Here is a 16,631-nt window from a genome sequence, read left to right on the forward strand (position 1 = left end):
AGGAGGTTTGCTAGCACTTGACATTGATCTATTGCTCTGCTCGGCTCTCCCCATACATCAGCTGAAATATGGCTGAATGCCAGTGAAAAGTCACCAGAGTAGAAATTATGAGGCAAGTAAAATAATGCCACTTGTGTATCGTGAAATACTGCATCTCCATCTCACGATAGACTTGAATGCTATCATATTTATATCAGTGTTTTTTAGTTGCAAGCAGAAGGGGCTTAAATCAGCTAACCAAATATCAGAGACAGTGCTTTGGCTCTAGTCCTGGGACAGTCCAGGGCGTGAATCTGGCTCCTTGGCTGGCTCTAGGACCTCCGAAGATGTAATTCTCTACCTTGCTCTCCGCCAACATCACCTCTTCATCATCGGCACCCTCTTTTGCCTTCATTCTCAGGCAGGTGCTCTTTATAGGCCGAGAGCTTAATTCTACCAGCTCAGAATCTCCTCCATAAAGAGACCAAGTTTCCTAATTTCCTCCACCCCATCTCTTTCTGTGCTTTGCAAAGACCACTCTCTGTTTGTTAGTGCAGACTTTCTTTAGGTTGTGGACCGTAGCGTGGATTAGGTCTCAGCTCTTTTCCTAACAAGCATATTCTGGTCATGACCTTGGAGCCAGGTCTTGGTTTGGATCCTGTTTCTAGGGTTTCCTAATTGTGGCACTGTAAGAAAGTCACACAACATCTCTGAGACTGCCGCGTCATGTGTAACTTGGCGATGATAGAGGCTCTCTCAGAGGGCCATGGTGAGATTGAAGTGATGAAGGCCCTGGCACAGTGCTTGGTACACGCCAGGTACCGGGCGGGGCGCTGTTATAAAACACCTGGCCTCATGCCTTGGCTCAGAGAGAAAGTTAACCCAACTGCAGAACCGTAGCATCCCTTACGTCTATGGTTGTCTCATTGTTTGGAATCCTTTTCTTTTACTTTATGCTGCTAAGAGAACTGGATGGGGTCAGGTCTCTGTAGCCAGGGGTGGGCTCTACAATGGCAACTGGCTTCTGGAAAGCCCTGTCCCTTGGTGGGATGTGTGAGATTTTATGAAAAGGGCCTGCATGACTGCTGACTGGTTCTCAGGGCTGAAGCCTGGCCCGTGGAAGTGTCTGCAGATGGACGGCAAGGCGGCCACCTGTTTACCCCCTGCTTCCTGCTCCCTCCGTGAGTCCGTGCCCGTGCGTGTGTGTCCAGGACGTGCGTGCTTGCACATGGCAAACTTATTACCACCTCAGGACCTTTGCCCCTGCTGTTCCCCCGTCTGGAGCACTGATCCATGTCCTCCATCAGTGAAATCTCAGCTCTTAAATATCTGTTCTCAGAGGGGCCTCTTCTCACAGCTCTATCCCAATGATCCCTCCTCCCCATCACTTTACCCCGTTTTATCTTCATCTCTGTGCATCTCTGCATCAGTCAGGATGGGCTCGTTGATGCGGTGATAACAGACCACCCCCAAGCCTCAGTGGTTTAAAACAACAAAGGTTTATTTTGCACTCACGCTGTGAGCCTCTGGGGCCTCTGACCATCGTAATCTCGAAGGCGGCCGAAGCGGCGCCTCATCTTGAACTAGAGGCTTGTCCTGGTGGTGAAATACTTGCCCAGAAGGGAGACACACGATGTGTTGGTCAGGCTCCATCCGACCTCAAGTGGGCCGGAAAGTAGGAAACGGCAGGTGTTTAGGGCAAGTCACTAATGACTATCAAATTCACTATTGAATAGTGGCCTCCTTTAATTTTATATTTGCTTTGTAATAGTCTCCTTCTACCCGAATATAAACTCCAGGAGAGCAGGAATCACCCCGCCTTCCTCACGACTGACCCCCAGTGCAGAGAGCAGAGCTCGGCGCCCTCGAGATGCTAACACGTTTTATCAAACGCTTGAATGAATGAGCTATAGTCCAGAACTTAAGAGACCCAGCGAAGAGTGTAAGTTTGCGAAACCCTGGCAGAGTTAGAAACGGAGTATAGACTACAGCTTCTTTTTTTGTTTTTCTGCGGTACGCGGGCCTCTCACTGCTGTGGCCTCTCCCGTCGCGGAGCACAGGCTCCGGACGCACAGGCTCAGTAGTTGCGGCTCACGGGCCCAGCCGCTCCGCGGCACGTGGGATCCTCCCGGACCGGGGAACGAACCCGCGTCCCCTGCATCGGCAGGCGGACTCTCAACCACTGCGCCACCAGGGAAGCCCTACAGCTTCTTTATACGTCTTCCTGGGCACATTGACCGTGATGTCCTGGGACAGTCCTAACTTAGGACGTTTGGTTCCCATTAGAGGCTTACAAACCTCCAGCAACACGCTCTCATTCTGTGCTCAGAAAGCGTGGCCCCCCCGCTCCTAGCATCTCTCAGGCGGGTGAATCCAGCCAGTGTGCAGCCGAGGAAGCAAACCGCGGCCTTAAGACCGAATAGAGTTTTCAAGGAAACTGGCTTCGCAGGCAGTGACCCTGAAGGTTCAGAGGCGAAGTGGGAACTTCTCTTTGCTCGGCTGTGGGGCCTGAGTCCCAGACTCGCCCTTTTCACCCAGCTGTGCTCAGTCTCCCAGAGCACTGCACTCCTGCCCGCCCCACCCCCGGGGGTGGAGGGTGCATGGGGACGTCCTCCGGACGCCAGAGGTCGTGTGGCCGGATGGCCACCGCGAGGCCACGGAGCTGCTCGTTAGTGCGGTCCGGCTCAGACACCGGAACGGATGTTGCCTTTCATCTCGTGGTTTCAGGCCAATTAGTGGTCATCTTCCTCCGAGGGTCTGACCTGGCGCGGACTTCCGTCGGATCTCATCATTGTCTGGAATCATTTTCCTTCCTTGAGAACATGCAGAGGTGGGAAATGAGATAGATGTAGGGTGAGCACTGGGCAAGTTCAAGGTGCTGGTACAGGGATCCTACGTGAACGCAATGTCTCCGTCCCTGGAACCTGTACACAGAGGTCTTTCCCTGTCCTGGAACATCCTATTTCTGCATCCTGTAATGGGGTATATGAACAGCCTTGCATGACAACACCAAAAAATCTAACTTTTAACCACGGTTTCCTATTATCTCATGCATGATTCTAGCTCATACTTGCTCCTCTGGACCAAATTAGTCTCTTAAAGTATGACAGGATAGGCTCAATTCTGTGTAAAGAATTTCAGGATTGCTTGAACAGATGTAATCAGCAAAGGGGAAGTTGAAGAAGTTACGTGCACATAATTCTCTCTAATTGCGGTTGACTTGAGACCCAATTTCTATAGAGTAATTGGCCTATAAGAAAGATTTTTTGAGGCTATTGTAATTAGTACAATGGGCCAAGTAGGAGATGTGATGGGATCATTGGGTTTTAATTAATCAGTGACAGGAGAATTCCTGTTTCCTGAAGGGGAGCTTCTCTCTTAGGGAGATATACACACTGTGGGAATTACAGGGGCCTGCAAATCACCTCCACTGAATTTCTGCCCAGCTGACATTTATTGAAAAGCTGCCAGGTAAATTGAAGGTTACAGGAATTCTAATCCGATTTTCGACCCAAATGGCATTCAGAGCGTCGGTCTATTTGTGGGATTCTCTTAACTCTACTCAGTTTCAAGGTTAATGAGGTTATAGATTCTGTTTGGGTTTGTGTTTGAACACCCCAGAGTGTCTGTCTGTCTGTCTGTCTGGCTGGCTTGTCTTTAATGTTTTTGTTTGCTCTTGATGATGATGTTGAAATAACTCCAGGTGATTTGGAGGCGCTTTGAGAAAGCTAGAACCAAAGGTAGATATTTTACCTTCTTAGATTAAACTGGTCATCACGATGATTTGTGATACTCCTTGGAAAAGTGGTCCTTATTGTCCTTACTTATCAGTGAGTCCACTGTAACGGTAGCTGCCTTCAAAACGTTAGCATCGGATGCAAGGTGAATAAGTTCTAGAGATCTGCAGTACAGCCCTGCCTATGGTTAACAATACCGTGTTGTACACTGAAAATTTGTGAAGAAGGTAGGTTCGTGTTAAACGCTCTCACCACGATGAAAAAAATAGCATCGAGGATTCCAAGCGCAGTAATGGCTGAGGAGTTGGTATCGTGCTAATACTCTCACGGTTGACTCTGCAGAAGGTGCAAAAATACCCAGATACCTGAAGGTTGTCGAGAGTGGCCAAAAGAAGTAGACGCCTGGCAACGGGGAGCAGTACTGTATGGATTACCCGTTTCATGACTTATAGACTGATGGGAGGCCCCAGGCAGGGAAGCTGACACTCAGAAAGTGCAGGCTTTCCCAATGCTGTCATGAAGATGCCCACAGAGGAATACACACATTGGAAGAGAGTGGGAATGAGTGATGCCTGGATGGACCCAGCTAGGGACGGACTGGGGGGACCTCACACTCAGGGATCCACATGTTACACTCTGAGGGAGCCAAAGAGGTGTGGGGGTGAAGGGTGCACTCCGAGATTGACAGCTCATTCATTCACTTATTCATGATGTATTTACGGAGTTCCTCCTATGGACCAGGTATTTTCTAGGCGTTGGAAGTATCCCAGGGAACGTGAAGAAAACTCCCTGCCCCCATTGAGTTTACAACCTAGGAGACAGAAACAGCCCATGGCAAAAGCAAGTAAATAAGTAGAGGAACTCCCCTACGTATGAACCTTCCAGTTGTGAACTTTCAAAGATGCGAACGTGCGTTCCCGTGTCCAGTCGCGTAAGCTAGTTCGCGTGTCTGGCGTACCTGGTCACGTGCGTGCATCCTCTGCAGGTGGCTGTGCTTTTGTGTCCTTTACTGTACAGGACTGTGTAGAGTACAGCAGTACAGTATCTTTGTTTCTTGCCTGTTCACTCGATGCCAGCCCCTGGATGCCAGCTGTTGTACTGTACTGCTGTGCTTTTCAAGGTCCTGTACTGTAAGATTCAAAATGTTTTCCTTATTTTTTGTGTTTGTTTGTTTTTTATGTATCATTTGTGTGAAAAGTATTATAAACCTATTGCCGTACAGTACTATAGAGCCGACTGTGTTGGCTGGGTACCTAGGCTAACTTTGGTGGACTTAACGAACACGCTCTCGGAACAGAGCTCGTCCGTATGTAGGGGACTTACTGAAGAGTATGTTCAGTGGCGTTAAGTGAGTATGTATTATTTGTGTGAAAAGTATTATAAACCTATTGCCGTACAGTACTATAGAGCCGACTGTGTTGGCTGGGTACCTAGGCTAACTTTGGTGGACTTAACGAACACGCTCTCGGAACAGAGCTCGTCCGTATGTAGGGGACTTACTGAAGAGTATGTTCAGTGGCGTTAAGTGAGAAAAAGCAGGGGACGGGGAGAGGGCTGGCCGGTGTAGGAGGTGGGTCTTTCAGCAGCGTCACCTAAGGAGACAACACTTAAGAGGCAGCTTTTCAGGCCTTCCCTGAAGGTGAGGGTTGAGCTGTGCAGATGTCGTAGGGAAGGGGCTCCAGGTAGAGGGAAAGGCAGCAGGGAGACCTCAAGGCAGCCGCATGCCTGGTGCTGGAGGGACAGTGAGGGGCCGGACAGAGTGACCGAGGGGACGGTGGTAGCAAAGAGGTTCAGGGAAATAACAGGCGTTGGGGCCGGGGACCGGGTTGTGGAGGGCCGTATAGATCCTTGTAAGGAAGTGGGCTTTTATGCGAATGCGATGAGAATTCCTTAAGGGTTTTGAACAGGACAGTGAAAATATTTGCCTCTGATTTAACAGATGTACTCTGGCTGCTGTGTGGAGAGAACAGAGTCGAGGGCTGGGGGTGAGGGTGGAAGCGAGGGATCATTTAGGAGGTGATTACAGTAACCGGGCAAGAGGCGGATAATGGCGTGGACCAGTGTAGGTGTCGTAGATATGGAGAGAGTGAAGGTATTTAAAACATATATTTCCCAGGTGGAAGTGACAGGCTTTCTGGACAGCACAGATGCTGGCTATTAAGGAAGGGGAAGCGCTCAGGTTGACCAAGGTTTTGACCTGAGTAACTGGAAGGATGGATGGCCTTGCCTTTGATGGGGGTGTGGTCTTGGCCTTGGGGAAGAGAAGTTCGGTGTCAAGTCTGAGATGCCTTTTGGGCCCCTAAGTGGAGATGCTGCATAGGCAGTTGGATAAGAGTCTGGAATTTGGGAGACAAGTCCTAAACCTCACGATTCTCTCTCTTTTCTCAAAATTTATTTTACTGAAGTACAGTTGATTTACAATGTTGTGTTAATTTCTCCTGTACGGCAAAGGGATTCAGTTATACATAGATATGTACGTTCTTTTTTATATTCATTCTGGTTTATCACAGGATATTGAATATAGCTCCCTGTGCTGTACAGTAGGACCTTGCTGTTTATCCATCCTACGGATAATAGTTTGCATCCGCTAACCCCAAACTCCCAATCCACCCCTCCCCCACCCCCTCCCCCTTGGCAGCCACAGGTCTGTTCTCTATGTCTGTAAACCTCATGATTTCTTGCCCCTTCTGACTCCACCCCTTAAGGGCTGTGAATCCTCCTAGTACTTACTGTCAGATGTCTGTGGTCTTTAAATGATGCTGTAGGTGAATGTGAGCTTTCTTCTGATCTGGAGTTCTGTGGGCAGCTCATCTTGGGCCTGATCTCTGCTGGGCTGGCCATGAACGTTCCCCTGGTCATCTAATTGTTACAGTCCCCTTCACGGGGAGCCCAGTGTAATCCTTTGTGCAGGATGTTGCTCCCGTATCTCAGCAGGGAAAACACCAGGACAGGTGATAAATTGGCACGGCTTGTAGCTGCCAGTTGGCCCCTGGTGACCAGGGTAGCCTGCGGGATGCTGGACTCGTAGATGGCCTCCGCAGCCCCCTGGAGGAGCCCAGCTAAACCAGCACGCACGGGGTGCGACCTGGGGACCCCAGCCTCATTAGCAGCTGCTCTCCTTGGAGGAGCCACCTGCCCCATAGGCAGCAGAAGAATCCGCATATAATGAGGCCCTTCCCAGTGTAGGTGCAGAGAAATCCTGTGCAGCACGACAGGAGAAAGGCTTTCACTGAGAAACAGACTCTTTGAAAGATAATTAGAGTCTTGTGTGTGCCTCTGCTTGTATATGTCACTGGCCCTGGGACAGAGGTGGGGGCACGGTCCTTTCTATAAACGTGCCAGCATGAATGAATGAGTGAGTGTGATGTTTACTCTCCCTCCAGCATGATCTCTGGAGTCAGACCGGTGGTGAACCCCAGAGACTCCATCGGTACCTCCATCGGACCTGGAGGAGGATGGTCCTTGCTGGGGCCCTTGGTCAGATGGGGTCATGTGACTGGTGCCGTCCTCACTTCCAGACCAGAGCACTTCATTGTCAGGGAGAGAATGACCAGAACTCTCCTTTCCCTTTGGGTCAGAGATCAAATGTTCTAGAGGCAGAACAGAGTGTACAAAGTGCTCTGTTTGTGTAAAAACGAAGCAAAGAATCACTCATGTTCAGGCTCGTAGGTGCCCGGACTATCTCTGGAGGACCAATGAGAAAACGAATAACTTTGTGCCATTTGCAGCGACGTGGATGGACCTGGAGATGATCGTACTGAGTGAAGTCAGTCAGACAGAGAAAGACAAATACCATACGATATCACTTATATGTGGAATCTAAAAAAATGATGCAAATGAACTTACTGACAAAACAGAAACAGGCTCACAGACCTAGAATACAAATTTATGGTTACCAAAGGGGAAAGGTGGAGGGGAGGATAAATTGGGAGTTTGGGATTGACATATACACACGACTGTATTTAAAATAGAGAACCAACAAGGACCTAGTGTAGAGCACAGGGAACTCTGATCAATATTCTGTAACAACCTAAATGGGAAAAGAATTTGAAAAAGGATACACGTATATGTATAACTGAATCACTTTTCTATACACCTGAAACTAACACAGCCTTGTTAATCTACTATGCTCCAATAGAAAATAAACATTTAAAAAAACCCCAAACAACCAAACAGCAGTGGATTCCATGAGTCATTGTGCATAACAAGAGTACCGCTCAAGGCTGGTAGCAGGAAGAAACAGAGAGAGGACAGCGCTGAGAAGCTGTATTCAGGAAGCCGGTGGGAGGGGATTTCTGGTCCGTCATTTCCTACAAAGGTTTTCAGAATGTTGTCAGAAAGACAGAGGCAAAGAGAGGGGGCGGAAAGTTAATTGTGGCAGTTGTCTTTGCCGTCTCTGAGCTTGCCATGGTGATGCTGATAAAATCAAATAAGCTGGAAGTGAGGGTGAGTTGTTAGTGTGAGAAATAGTCCAGGATCTGGCAGCTGAGAGAGTCGAAGGGCCCATGGTGTTCGCTCATTATCAAGATTGATTGTTTTCAGCTCTGGGAACACGTTGGTAAGCAACACCTCACACCAGTCTGTGAGGTACTTTGAAATATTTAAAAATGGAAAAAAGAAGAAGAATTTAATATCTTTTTTCTTCTGTGGTTGGAAAGTGGGGCAGTGAGTTGGTCGACTTACCGTGAGCTGGTTTGAGTTAGGTGGAGAGTTTCTGGGAGTATTTACCGCAGAAAAATGTATTTGAGATTTCAACACAATGAGAATAAGCCAAGCAAGGGAGAGTTGATGATGGTAGCTTTCTTTTTTTTTTTTTTTTTATTGAAGTGTAGTCGATTTACAATATTGTGTTAGTTTCAGGTGTATTGCAAAGTGATTCAGACACACACACACACACACACACACACATATATTTCAGATTATTTTCCAGATAAGCAACAATGATTTACTGTGTAGCATAGGGAACCACAATATATTCAATATCTTGTAATAACTTATAATGAAAACTAAAAAATATATAACTGAATCGCTTTGCTATACACCTGAAACTAACACGATATTGTGAATCAATTATACTTCAGCTTAAAAAAATAATGCTACAATCAACACTGGTGCACAACTTTTTATGTGGACGCATGTGTTCATTTCTCTTGCGTATATACCTAGGAGTGAACTTGCTGGCTCACGTGGTATGCTCTGCTTAGTTTTTTGAGGAACTGCACAGCTGTTTTCCAAATCAGCTGTACCATTTTACATTTTTACCAACAATGCATGAGGGTTACAGTTTCTTCACATTCTTGCCCACATATTTTTGTCTATCTTTCTGACTACAGTCATCCTAATGGTTTGAACGTGGTATCTCACTGTGGTTTTGATCTGTGTTTCCTTAATGGATAATGATGTTGAGCATCTTTTCATGTACTTCTTGGCCATTTTTATATTTTCTTTGGAGAAATGTCTGTTCAAATGCTTTGCCCCATTTTTTTTTGCTATTGAGTTGTAAAAGTTCTTTATATATTTTGGATACTGATTTTTTTTTATCAGATATATGATTTGCAAATATTTTCTCCCATTCTATAGGGTGTCTTTCCATTTTATTGATAGTATTTGAAGCATTAAAGTTTGATATTCTGTTTCTTCTTTTTTTTTTTTTTTTTTTTTTTTGGTGCTTCTGCTTTTGGTGTTATATCTGAGAAACCATTGCCTGAACCAAAGTCACAGAGATTACTGCTTATGTTTTTTCCTAAGAGTTTTATAATTTTAGCTCTAACACTTAGGTCTTTGATCCACTTTGTGTGAACAGCATCCTGCTGTTCTAGCTGATTGTTGCCACGTGGGAATGTGGGATAGATAGTGTTGCCTGCTCTTCCAATTCTTCCAAGAAGCCAGAAATACCAAATTTTTTTTGGTGTGAATATTCTGCATTTAAAAACATTGGCACCCGAGTCAAATTTCGTGAAAACACAGTAGTGGAGGTGGTTAATAACACGGTCCTAGCCACGTGCAGCACAGGTACCACATTGTAACCTCTGGGTTTTCTATTTAACTTTCCTGGTCGGCTAGAAATGCCATAAACGAACCCCTGTTCTTGGACTATTCCCATCTGACACAGTCTTAGGCTTTTCTAAAGGTTCTAGATAGCAATTGAATGAGAAGTCTTGAAATTAAACCAATGAGGAGAGAAGGATTTGAGTCCACAAGTCCCTGCTCTAAACTAGGGGCTTTTAAATGTTTTTAGACCTTCGCCTGCCGACTACAGTCTGATTTGTCAACCTGAAACATGCTTTCCACAGCGAGCTCAGAGAGAGCCGTCAAAGCAGACATGAGAGAAGGCAGTGCCTGGATCTTGTGAAATTGCAGGAGATGATTTATTCATGCAGGCTTCTGAGAGCTGGTCAGGAGGTCATGACGAAAAGAGCTGCGTGACAGGCAGAGAGACGGACTAAAGACCCTCTGCCCGATGTGGGTGAACCTAGAGTCTGTCCTACAGAGTGAAGTACGTCAGAAAGAGAAAAACGAATATCATATATTGACGCATATATGTGGAATCTAGAAAAAATGGTACAGATGAACCTATTTGCAGGGCAGGAATAGAGACGTAGACGTAGAGAACGGACATGTGGACACGGCGAGGAAGGAGAGGGTGGGCCGAACTGGGAGATTGGGATGGACATGTACACACTACCACGCGTAAAATAGATAGCTAGTGGGGACATACTGTAAAGCACAGGAAGCTCAGCTCGGTGCTCTGTGACCACATAGATGGGTGGAAGGGAGGCCCAAGAGGGAGGGGATATAGGTGTACAGACAGCAGATTCACTTCACTGTCCAGCAGAAACTAACACTACATTGTAAAGCAGTCATACTCCAATTAAAAAAAAAAATTGAGAAAAAAAAAAAAAGGCCCTCTACCCTGTTGATGGGTTTGGTGAGCAGGGAGGTTTGTGCTGTTCCTCTCTGGGAGGACTGGTGTCGGGGAGTGGGGAGTCACAGAGTGGGAAGGACGTCTGGAGGGGAAGAGCGTGTGATGAGGGGCCCCAAGCAGTGTTGCCTGTTGTCTGAGCCCATTCTGCAAAGATTGGCCTGAGTCCGACCTCCTCCAGGAAGCCTTCCCTGACTTGCCAGTTTCTCCCTCCTGCCAACACCGTGACGCAGCCTCTCTGGCTTCTCTAAGCATACACTCCTCTGAGCTCTCGCTCAGACTGTTGTTGGATAGTCAGTGCTTCCTTCAACCGGTATTTAATGAGCGCCAGCTAGGTCCCAGGCTAGGGACGGAGTAGTGAGCCAAACAGGCTGAAATCCCGGCTTTCCTGGCGCTTATGTGCATGTGTGAGATACATACATACATAGAGAGAGAGAGAGAGAGTCAACATAACAGATAAATAACTTACTCAGTATGTTATACACTAAGTCCCCTACATACAAACGAGCTCCGTTCCGAGAACGTGTTCGTAAGTCCAATTTGTTCATGAGTCTGACAAAGTTAGCCTAGGTACCCACCTAACACCATCGGCTGTATAGTACTGTACAGTAATAGGTTTATAATACTTTTCACACAAATAATACATAAAACACAAACACAAAAAAATAAAGAACACATTTTCGGGGCTTCCCTGGTGGTACAGTGTTTCAGAATCCACCTGCCAATGCAGGGGACACGGGTTCGAGCCCTGGTCCAGAAAGATCCCACATGCCGCGGAGCAACTAAGCCCGTGTGCCACAACTACTGAGCCTGCGCTCTAGAGCCCACGAGCCACAACTGCTGAGCTCGCGTGCCACAACTACTGAGCCTGGCTCTAGAGCCCATGCTCCACAACAAGAGAAGCTCCCATAATAAGAAGCCCGCTCACCGCAACGAAGAGCAGCCCCTGCTTGCCGCAACTAGAGAAAGCCCACGCACAGCAATGAAGACCCAACACAGCCAAAGATAGATAGATAAATAAATAAGTAAATACTAATTGTATTTCTATAAACTATAAATAATTTGAAAACGAATTAAATTAATTTAAAAAAAAGATTCACGTACCACAGTGTTCATAGCAGCATTACTTACAAGTGCCAAGAAATGAAAGTGGTCTTTGTTGCGGTGCGCGGGCTTCTCTTGTTGCGGAGCACGGGCTCTAGGCACGCGGGCTTCAGTAGTTGTGGCTCACAGGCTCAGTAGTTGTGCCTCGCGGGCTCTAGAGCGCAGGCTCAGTAATTGTGGCGCACGGGCTTAGCTGCTCCGTGGCATGTGGGATCTTCCCAGACCAGGGATCGAACCCGTGTCCCCTGCATTGGCATGCGGATTCTTAACCACCGTGCCACCAGGGAAGTCTTTTTGAATTAGTGTTTTTGTTTCTTTCGGCTATAGACGTCGGAGTGGAATTGCTGGGTCATGTGGTATAAATATAAAATTGTATTTTTTTAATTGAAAAAAGCTTATTTAACTTTTTAAAAAGAAATTTCATTCTTCTATTTTATTTTTAGGATAGGATTTATCATGACCTGGGCTTACCTTGTTTGTGTATTTACCTGGCTATTAAGAGAGAAATCTCGTCTATTTTGTCTACCAATGAATTCTCCATGGCTAACACATACTCACTGCTTAATAAATGTCACTGAATAAATGAATATGCCAGGGATTGTAGTGACCATGGTGTTATGATAGGTTTTGACCTTTGAGAACTTATGTTCATAAGATTTAGCAATTGTGCGCCTTGGTATTTACCCAAAGGAGTTGAAAACTTATGTCTACACAAAAGCCTATACACGGATGTTTATAGCAGCTTTGTTCATAATTGTCAAAACTTAGAAGCAGCCAAGCTGTCCTTCAGTAGGTGAATGGATAAATAAACTGTGGTCCATTCAGACAATGGGATATTATTCAGTGTTGAAAAGAAATGAGCTATCAAGCCATGAGAAGACGGGGAGAGGCCTTAAATGCATATTATTCGGTGAAAGAAGCCAATCTGAAGAGGCTACATACTATATGATTCCAACTCTATGACACTCTGGAAAAGGCAAAACTCTGGAGACAATGAAAAGATCAGTGGTGGCCGGCCAGGGGTTGGGGAGCGGAGTGATGAACAGGTAGAGCACAGAGGATGTTTAGGGCAGTGAGAATACTCTGTATGAGACCATAATGGTGGACACATGTCATTATACATTGGTCCAAACCCACAGAATGGACAACACCAAGAGTGAACTGGAATGGACAACACCAAGAGTGAACTGTAATGTAAACTCTGCACTTTGGATGATAATGATGTGTCCATGTAGATTCATTGATTGTAACAAATGTACCGTCTGTTGGGGGATGCTGATAATGAGGGAGGCTCTGTGTGTATGGGGGGAAAGGGGGTATATGGGAAACCTTTGTACCTTCTCCTCAACTTTGCTGTGAACCTCAAACTGCTCTAAAAAAATAAAGTCTTAAAAAAAATTACATTCTAGTAGTAGAGACAGACCCATCTTATCAAAGCAGAGTATATCCACATTCGTACCAGGCAGGCAGGAGAATAGGGCTCAAAACCCAGCTGACTGGGGCTTCCCTGGTGGCGCAGTGGTTAGGAATCCTCCTGCCGATGCAGGGGACACGGGGAGAAGCCACCGCAATGAGAAGCCCGCGCACCGCAACAAAGAGTAGCCCCCGCTCGGTGCAACTACGGAAAGCCCGCGTGCAGCCACGAAGGCCCAACACAGCCAAAAATGAATACATACAATAAATAAATTACAAAAAAAGAAACAACAGCTGACTGGTAGCTTCTTGTCTCCCAGAATGCATATGACACCCCCCTACACACAAATTGACAGGGTGTCCTACTTGGTCTGTTGAGTGTGTTCAGAGACTTAAACAGATACGTATGGAACTCCTACACTTTTCCAGGCACCGTGCCAGCTGCCACAGTCAGAGCAGCAACAATACAGGTACACTGTTGTCCTGGTGGCATGAACAGTCAAGAGAGGAAGTTGGAGTTCAGGTTCATGGTATTTACCGCGAGTAACCAGCAGGCTTACTCTGGGGCGTTTGCACGGTGTAATCATCGTTCAGTATTTACCTGGCTTTTGGGTCATCTTTTAAAATAATGCCCAGAAAAAGGCTCATAAGAAAAAAGCAGAATCCCTGAGACCAGAGACAGCCTCTCTTGCTCCATTTCTAGAAAAAAAACTCATATGGGGAAAGCATCTCCACCTGGTAGCTCAGAATTATCTAGAAGTTTGTGGGGAGAAAAAATATTTTAGGTAAATGGTACAACCTGCTCGAGAGCAGTTCAAGCTTTTGAACTCTCCCTGGTTCTTTACTGCTCTCTCCCCCCTCATTGCCTTCCCTCCCCATCACCCTCCCTCCGCAAAACAGTCATCATTGTCATGAGGGAGATCTGCTGAGAAGTGGCAGGATGCGCTTTCCGGGGACCAGCTGCTGGACTGAGGCCCGGCCATCTCCCCTGTTCCCATTTCTCTGCCTCCTTCTTGCCGGCGTGTCTGAGCTGCAGCCATACTGTGCACTCGAAAGCTGTCCCACGGTCACATGGAGGGGGCTTAGCTTTTACTACAGGACAGGTTTCCATGGGAAACAGGGCTTCTGGGAAGCAAGTCCTTTTGGGAGGAGGCTGTGTGTTCTAGCTTGAGGGGAGAAACAGCCAAGCAGTGTTCCTGCTTGACCCCTTCACACACACACACACTTCTCCACCCCAGGGAAAAGAAAAATATCTGATGATTATCTCATAACTGACCCTGATTCCCCAAAGGCAGCTGGTAATTATTAAATTGAGAGAATCATGGAACACTTTCTAAATGGAAAGGCTTATGAAGAATAGATCAGGAACAGGTAAAGTTAATAGTTATAAACCCATTTCCATAGAAATGGACTTATTAGCGGGCGTGCCAGCTGCCTAGAAGTAAAAGACCCCCTTCCTCTGGTTTGAGGGAAATGACTTAAAATAAAAACTTATGCATAAAAGTGACTCTGTCTGGATTGTTATTCCATTTGCAGCAGGTCCACAGGAGAAGAAGAGCCCACAGTTAAGGGGGGGCCAGCCTTCCCACGCAGACCCTGCCCCCTTTGCCCAAAGACTGGCCACTTCGGCACCCCAAGACCAGAGTGCGGATTTAGCAGGATTAAACTGCTGATAACGAGAGAGTTATGCTCCTTTTCTTCTCGTGCTGGATTTTCACTTTCTCGGCGGTAGTTTTTCTGAAGTTTACTGAGTGCTGAGACCCAGGAGGCATTAGAAGCAGCTCCTTAGATCTACTTACAAGCACGGTGCAGACTAAAGAGAAACTGAAGATCTGATCTGATAGGGCCGAGCATCTCTTATAGGAGGAGACTTAACAGACGGATAAGTGGAGAATCCCTGTGATCGGAGAAGTGACTTTAGGCTGGGGTGTGGTGGCTGGGAAAGGGGGGTGACCGAAGCCGAGAACCGAGTGCTCAAGTTCCTAAGATCCTGAAATCCCTCTCGCAGGGCCCCGGGAAATAGGGGTCCCCTGTTCCCATGTGAGCGCACTGTCATGCTCACATGAGGCCAGGTCCCTTACTCAACACACATTCCCTTCCCGTGCAAAACGACATGTGCAAATAGATACGATGCTTTCGCAGGCCCACATAGGCACCAATATTCTCCCCAAATTCTAAAGCTCAGAGTCTGCACCACGGGTCCACAGCCACACAGGTAAGTAGAAGTAGAAACAGCCAGAATCCAGGCTGTGCCTCACGATTGGAGTAATGGTGGCCCTGGATGAAGGTGTCGGGCCACGTCCCGTGTGTGGTGCCTGGATCGCGGCGTCCACAGGCGTGGGGTTGGGGAGGACTGAGCTGTGACAGTGCCCAGAGATGCAGTGCTGTCTGAGCTGCTCATTCAGGGAAGGACACGGCCCTGGAGACGGATGGTCTGTCCACTCGGAGATGTGGGCAGCCTGTGAATCAGGCTCTATCGACACCGCCTGTGACCTGTTGAACTTGGCGAGCCTTCTTTGGGTTGACAAAGAGGAATGTGGCAATTTATCGCGTTCTTGACATTCTGCTGAGTCTCAGGTTTTAAACTGCACTTTACTGTGTGTTTGTTTTGCAGAACAAATGGCTCCTCCTATGAGATCCTGCAGGTGGACTTTGGAATTGACAACAGCAGTGGCCTGGCTGGCGCCCAGCAGATCACCTGGCAGGTGGAGTACCCGGTGGAGGGCGCCACGAGGGAGCTTGTTGTCTCTGAGATCTTCGTCAGCCGGACCTCCTTCGTGGGCATTGTCCCGCTTGCAATGGTGAGATGTCGGGCTTCAGAATCAGTGTCACAAAGATGTTTCCCTCGAGTACTTTTTTTTTTTTTTTTTGGCCTCGCCGTGTGGCGTGTGGGATCTTAGTTCCCCGACCAGGGGTCAAACCCCGGCCCCTGGCAGTGAAAGCCCGGAATTCTAACCCCTGGACCGCCAGGGAATTCCCTGAGTACTTTTAATATTCACAGAAACATGAGCATTTTATAATCTGCTGTTTTCTATGCACCTTGAAGTTGCTTGAGCAAGGGAAATACACTTAAGTTATATTTTATTTCCTTGCTTTCTGTAACGCCTCCTTGGAAACGAGGGCCTGCTGTGTAAATCCGCGTCCCTTTGTGGACACTGCTGAACCGTGGCCCGGGGAGCCCGTGTTTTTTATTGGCTCAACGTGTGTGCGTGTTGTCCTGAGTGAAGGCAGTTGCATTGAAATGCATCGGGTGTGTGGTGAACAGCCTCTCTATACGCTGAGTAAACAGCCCCTGGCCAATTGCCCTGAGAGTTCCCGTGTAGCTTGGGGAGTGGCAAACTCTAAAATGCAGATGGACCGAAAGAGCCTCATTGGGAACTGACCAGATGAACCTGGATAGGGTCCCAGAGACCATAAAACCACATGTGTTTCTGTTTCCGGCCTGGGGGTGACCAGCTCTCTCCTCTGAGCTTGGC

General features: G+C 47.2%; 1 protein-coding gene across 1 annotated transcript in view; it reads left to right on the forward strand.

The window, feature by feature from the left end:
• Window positions 1-16,631, forward strand: part of LOC102980712 (transmembrane protein 132B) — a 264,321-nt gene that overhangs the window by 160,583 nt on the left and 87,107 nt on the right. The window contains exon 4 of the mRNA XM_024120951.2: window positions 15,770-15,956. Coding sequence (XP_023976719.1) covers window positions 15,770-15,956 — 187 coding nt within the window. The remainder of the gene's footprint in view (window positions 1-15,769; window positions 15,957-16,631) is intronic.

Source organism: Physeter macrocephalus, chromosome 19, assembly GCF_002837175.3.
Source record: "Physeter macrocephalus isolate SW-GA chromosome 19, ASM283717v5, whole genome shotgun sequence".
In the NCBI taxonomy this organism is placed as follows: Eukaryota; Metazoa; Chordata; class Mammalia; order Artiodactyla; family Physeteridae; genus Physeter; species Physeter macrocephalus.